Source organism: Dipodomys merriami, unplaced genomic scaffold, assembly GCF_024711535.1.
Source record: "Dipodomys merriami isolate MVZ:Mamm:240054 unplaced genomic scaffold, mDipMer1.0.p SCAF_3, whole genome shotgun sequence".
NCBI classification, from domain to species: Eukaryota; Metazoa; Chordata; class Mammalia; order Rodentia; family Heteromyidae; genus Dipodomys; species Dipodomys merriami.
In genome coordinates this window covers 2,005,159-2,011,342 of record NW_027204492.1, presented here as the reverse complement: position 1 = coordinate 2,011,342, position 6,184 = coordinate 2,005,159, and the positions used below count along the sequence as shown (strand labels likewise).

Here is a 6,184-nt window from a genome sequence, read left to right as displayed (position 1 = left end):
GAGGTGTCCCAGTCCTTACGAGTGGGAGGATGTGAAACTGGATACCACTCCAGGGAAGAGACATTTCACAGATTGAGAAGTCCAGTCTGGACTTGAGCCCATTCTGAGCTGCTGAGTAAGAAGGTACTCCCTTGGTACCATGTATTCGCCAGCAAGGCAAGGGTTCCAAGGGTGCCACCTTCTGGTTCCAGCTGTCTGCTTGCAAACTGGCCAAAAGGAAAGAGAAGCCAGCCCTGCTGAGGCAGTAGAACTGGAAGGTTCTGGGCCCCTTACTCCTTCGACTCCTCTAAGGCCCAGCTCTGCCCAGCCAGTCCTGGCTCTGTGTCACTTCCTTAGGTGAGTGATCTCATCAGAAGGCTTGGCTATGACAAGACCTTCTGGTTACTGACCACATTGCCAAACTTGCTTCTGTGGGCTTCCCATTACCACACCCTTCCCCACGCCAGGCTGCCTCTCCCTCCAGAACCACTCTAGTCTAGTCTCCGCATAATTTGATTTTGTCCTTCTTCTCTTCCAGACTTCTGTGATTCCCCATCCCTCTCAGGCTCAGCCCTGGCCCAGGCCACATGGACAGTCTGATGTGGCCACTGCCTGTGCCCTGGCTTCATCATCCTGCCACCTGCACGTTGCAGCAGCTCTAGTCATGTTGACCTACTTAAGAGTTCTCCCTACGGGCCTGGTTGGCTCAAGGCTGGAGGCTTTGTTCATGTGACTCATTCTTGGGCGTGGTCACCCTACCCCTCCATACCTGCTCTGGCATTCAGTGACACAGGTCTTTCCTTGCCTGCCTCCCCACAAAATGGTAGTGCCTTGGGGTGGAGCCCCACAGGCAGGTTAGCCAGTAATCCCAAAATCCAACCCAAGTGGATGGCAAGAAGCTACCCTCCGCAGCACAGCCTCACAGCCCTCTGAGGTCTTTGATCCCTGGAGCTAGCCCTCTGCCTCAGGTCAGCTCAGCCTGGACTGCCTGGGTGGCCCTCTTGTGGCATTCATGTGCCCTGCTTGTATCTAGGGAGTGGTGCCTCCCTCTCCCTAGTGTGTCATGTCGTGCCAACTCACCATTCCCACTTCACAAAGCAGGGGCCCCAGAGAGCAAGGGCTTGAGCTGGGCTTTGTATCCAGGCAGGTGCCAGCTCTTCAGGCTCAGCTCCCCTCCTGCCTCCCTCCCTGGTACAGATTCAGCTGCTTATTCCCAGGCCCTAGTCATTGATCTCCTGGGCCTCTGGAGCAAGGACAACACTCAGGGTGACAGGAGACTTGCCAGGGAGATGGCCAATGGCTCAGGATCCGAACTATCAGCCCTCTAGAACAGCCTGAGCGCTGAGGTCTCCCCCTCCCCTGTGCACCCACAAAGCTCACCCTGTAAGAAACCAGTGGCACAATCTGGGGACTCTGCTCTAGCCTGACATGGATCACTGTGAGCCCTAAGCAGGATGATGGGGTACATGAGCAGGGAACCTGGCCCCAAGAGTCTGGTCACTAAAGCCAGCTGGTGAGTAGTTGAAGACGTTTATTTTCAGCCACAGGGGAAGAATGGAAGCCTTGAAGCAGCCATCTGCCGAGAGAAGGCGCTAGGGCTCCACGGCCAGTGAGGTTAGGGCTGGGGAATGCATGCTGTGTGCTGGGGATGAGAAGCAAGGTTCTTGTCGGCACCAGCTCCCAGCCTCAGCATGACTGCACAGGCAAGCTTGCACTTAGGCCTCAAAGCTCGGGCTATCAGGCAGCACATACATGGGCTCAATGTGGGCCCAGCTTCGGGCCTGCTCATCTGCCCAGGCAAGCAGTTCAGCAGCACGGTGCAGGAAGATCAGGAGCAGGGTATGCACATCGCCCTCCGCTGAGTGGGCCGCACTCGGCTGAGCATGGAAATAGCGGTGGAAGAGGTTGCTCAAGCTGTAGCTCTTATGGCCTTGAGCCCGGGTGCCATGGCTGTGGGCGCGGTCCAGGCCCCGCAGAGCTGGTAGCGTGTCCAGGCAGACAGTGTCCTGGGGCAGGTGAGCACCCAGGCGTTGCAGCTCCGTGCACAGCAAAGGGAAGTCGTAATCAAAGCCATTGTGGGCCACCAGGCAGATGGGGCCCTCCTGGCGGCTCAGGAAGGCCTGCAGTGTCCTCACTACAGCATCGTCAAAACAAGCCTTCCTGCACCGTGCCAGACCTTCACTGCTCAGACCAGTAATCTCACTGGCCTTGGCAGTGAAGGGGCGCTCTGGGCACATGCATAGTGTGAGCTTATCCAGGACCCGGGGCAGCATGGGGGTACCGGAGTCATCCCGCTCTGGGTTCTCCAGGGAAGAGCGGTGGACAGCAAAGAGAGATAACTCAGCGATCTCAGGGTCCACATTGGGGAGCCCAGTGGCTTCCAGGTCCAGAAAGATGAAGGTCTCAGCCCGGGGTGGCTCCGACATGGTAATGTTCTCTCACAGCGACAGCAGGGCCTAAGGCTGCCAGAACAAGAGGCATAAACTCGATGGCTAAAGAAATGGGAATATGACGGAAGGGGCGACATTGTCCAGAAAGGGATGTACTCATTCCCTGGCTTATATACCTGTAACCCCTCTGTACATCACCTTTGTAAGAACAATTTTAAAAAGAAATGGGAATAACCAAGCTTCTCCCATTACCATGTGCCCAGAACCTTCCTTTTTTGCCTAGAGTAGGTGAGATATATGGGGAATTAGCTTTCTGTGTGCTATCCTGAGCATTGCTTTCTATGTGCAGGTGAGTTGAATGAGAATTTAGTTATGAGCTTTGTAATCTACTCGCCTGAAAAGTAAGCAAAATTTACATCTATTCAAAAGAAAACTAGAGGGCTGGGAAGGTGGCTCAGTGGTAGAGCGCTTGCCTTATATGCATGAGGCCCTCGGTTCGATTCCTCAGCACCACATAAGCAGAAAAAGCTGGACGTGGCGCTGTGGCTCAAGTGGTAGAGCGCTAGCCTTGAGCTGAAGAGCTGAGGGACGGCGCCCAGGCCCCATGACCAACAAAACAAGAAAAGAAGAAAAAATAAATGGACTATGCAGGCTCAGCTAAGCATGGCTGTCCCCTCACTGGCCAAAGCTCTGACCTCTGTAGGTCTTACTTCCTGCCAACCCCCAACTCATCTCGTGTGAACTTTAGTTCTGGGAGTAGCTTCCAAGGCCCATATCCAGGGATGCTCCACAGGGAGACTCCACAGGCTGGAGGCCAGTGGTCAGGACCTGTTACTTCTACCCCCTAGGATGGAGCCCTCCAAACACCTAACACCCTCTCCTTTCCATCCCTCAAGTCTGCCTCGCCAGTCCCATCCCGCCTACCTAAGGAATAGCTAAAGGAAGGCCCACTCTGCTTTTTTGCTGATAAGCCCACATCTAGTCACAGTCCCCATCAGGGATACAGAGAGGCAGCCCAAGAATGGAACGGGGGCGCAACTTCATGGGACACTGGCTAAGAAGCCCCAGTGAGGAAACGCTCTGGGTTTTCCACTTGGGACAGTGTTGAGAAGCGGGCACCAGAGAAAGCCTGCATAAAGGCCTGTCTCCCCAACCTTTTCCCTCGCAAACAAGGTTGCCCCAAACTGCCCTCTGCCTGCCTCCGGGTTCCCGGCAGCTGTCCTCAGCAACCCCACCACGCTGGCTTACCTGGGGCGGGCACTGGCTGGCTTCCTGGGCTGCTAGGCACCTGTCTCAGCACTGGCTGCTCCAGGCAGCCTTTAATAAGTAGCCATGGTCCGCCCCCAGCCTGCTGTTGGGCAACCAGGAGCCCTGAGGCCGCAGGACCTGTGCTGCCGGCTTGCTGGCCGCCCCCTCTTGAGCTCACAGCCACTACGACACACACCCTGTGTTTACAGACTGGGAAGTAGTCTCTTGCCGCACGCAGGCTTGATGAGGGATCAGCACTGTCACGGGCTGGAGGAACATGTCCTCACAGGCAGCAGGAAGCCAGAACATGGTGGAAGGCTCTGATCTAGCCCTTCCTGAGTTTCCTGAGGGCTAGTCTGTGGCTAGAGGGCCTGCTGACCCAGATTTGGTGCCTAACTCTATACTGAAGCATACAGGCAACACGCCCCTTTCTCCAGGCCTTGGTTTCTGCCATCCTTGGGGACCAGGCTGCCCCTGGTAAGGCTGATGTCACCTTAGGAACAACAGAGGTCCATGCTATGCTCAGCCTAGGGAAAGGAAGACTTTTAAAAAATTTTGATTGTACAGGTGATGTACACAGGACTTACAGTCACATAAGCAAGGCAATGAGTACAGTTCCCTGTGAACAGTGTTACCCTCCCTTATTTTCAGCCACTTCCCTGCCCGCCCCCCAAGTTCATTTCCAATATAGTTTCTAGTGAGTATCACTGTTGCATTGGTTCACCCTGTGAGCCACTGTTTCTGTGATTCCCCTTCCCTTCCCCAAATCAGGTAAACTTAATATACAAGACCAAGGATACAGAAATCAAAGCAGTAACAACAGGGAATAAACCAAAGGGGAAAAAAGAAAGAAGTAACTGCCAACAGTACGCTAAAAGAAACCTCATTTCCATTTCTTGGGAGTTCATTTTGATAAGCATCATTTTATGTGGTTGTATGCACCTAGCTATTGTGATCCTGTGCTGAGAACATCCTAATATATTCTAGTAATTACAAACGAGGGAAACATACAGCCTATAGGAAGAAAGTTCTTGAAGGACGAGACCTAGGTGTTGCCCCAGTGAGCAGGGATGGCCTCTGGGATAGGCACAATGTGGACACTTGCTATAGTTCTCCCTCCTTGATGGTTCACCTTTCACAAGGACAGGGAGATGGCATCTGTGTCAAAGGTGTAGAGATGATGTCTAACAGCATTTAGAGGAGGCTGCCAGCCAAGGCAAAGAGGCTAAGCAGATAGATACAACATTCCATTGGGCCAAAGGAAGGTTATGAGGCTTGACCCAGCAAGCCTTGTGGGCTATGGGCTGAGCAATGTAAAGGGACAGCTAGAGGCCCCTCTGATCCCAGGTTCCTGAAGTTTTTTCTACCCTACCTGGCTCCAGGCAAGGAATACTGTCCACATGGGAGGGTGGTGAGGACATCTCTGGTCCAGGAAGTGTGTCATCTCCAGAATCTGGCATCCCAAGGATCTAGACCTGTGCTACATGGTGGAGGGAGGGGGGGGGACTTCAAGAGCAATCAAGATGCTTCTCCTGCATGCTGCAGGCCATTCTGAGCACTGTGGCCCATCAAGTAGTTGGTTCCCTTGGGCAGTGGAGAGCACAAGCCTGCCTGGCCTTCAACCTTCCCCAGCAGTGGTGTAAGGGATTACCTAGGCAGTAAGGGCCTGGCACCTAGGCCCCTGGTGCTTTCCTGCCTCCAGGTTCCAGAGGAATTGGTGGGGGGGAGCAAAATGAACGGACAAGGGCAGGGCGGAGCAAGGCAGGCCAGGCAGCTATGGGTGCCACAATGGGCTCACCAGTTGTGCCTGTTCTCGTTGGTGAAGGGAGGGAGGTGGCAGTGACACACACACTACTCAGAGATACTGGGTCATCTTGGAAAGCCCAGAGACCGGTTTCCTGGACAACAAGTCAGGCCACATCAAGAATTTCCCCAGTGTTGCCAGGTGTCGGTGGCTCATGCCTGCAATCTTTGCTACTCAGGCAGCTGAGATCTGAGGATTGCAGTTCAAAGCCAACCCCAGCAGGCAAGTCCATGAGACTCTTATCTCCAAATTAACCACTGGAAAACCAGAAGTGGTGCTGTGGGTCAAAGTGGTAGAATGCTAGCTTTGAGTAAAGAGCTCACAGACAGTGCCTAGGCCCCACCACCCAAAACAACAACAAAAAAAAACCCACAAGAATTCCCCAGTGTGGCACCATGGGGAGGGAAGAGCCAACGTGCTGGCTCTCAGGGGCATGGCTAGGAGCGCTACAGACATCCTGGGGGCAGGGAGGGGCTCCTATAAGAGCGTAAGCCAGCCAATGGGAGAAGATGGCATGGGTAGCAAGAAAGGGGGCATGTCAGAGTGTCATGGAGACCTCCAGGTCTAGGTATGGCCCAGTTTAAGCAGGCCACTGCAAGGAATGGAAGTAACAGGGAGAGGGGCAGGGCCTCAGGCCCACTAGCAATATAGCTGGCTGCATCCAAGCTTGCTGTGGATGGGGACATGTGGGGACAGGAAGAAAGAAAGCTGAATAGCCCTGACCAGAGGAAAGCAGAGTAACACAGAATGGCAGAAGCAAACA

General features: G+C 54.0%; 1 protein-coding gene across 1 annotated transcript; it reads right to left on the bottom strand.

Annotated features, from left to right (window-relative positions):
* Positions 1–1,505: 1,505 nt before the first annotated feature.
* On the bottom strand, positions 1,506–3,702 carry Trex2 (three prime repair exonuclease 2). Its single transcript, XM_070038870.1, has 2 exons — positions 3,618–3,702; positions 1,506–2,441 (listed from the first exon to the last, which is right to left on the bottom strand). Exon 2 carries the CDS (start codon positions 2,403–2,405, stop codon positions 1,695–1,697), a length of 711 nt encoding a protein of 236 aa, XP_069894971.1. The 5' UTR covers positions 2,406–2,441; positions 3,618–3,702; the 3' UTR covers positions 1,506–1,694.
* Positions 3,703–6,184: the final 2,482 nt, after the last annotated feature.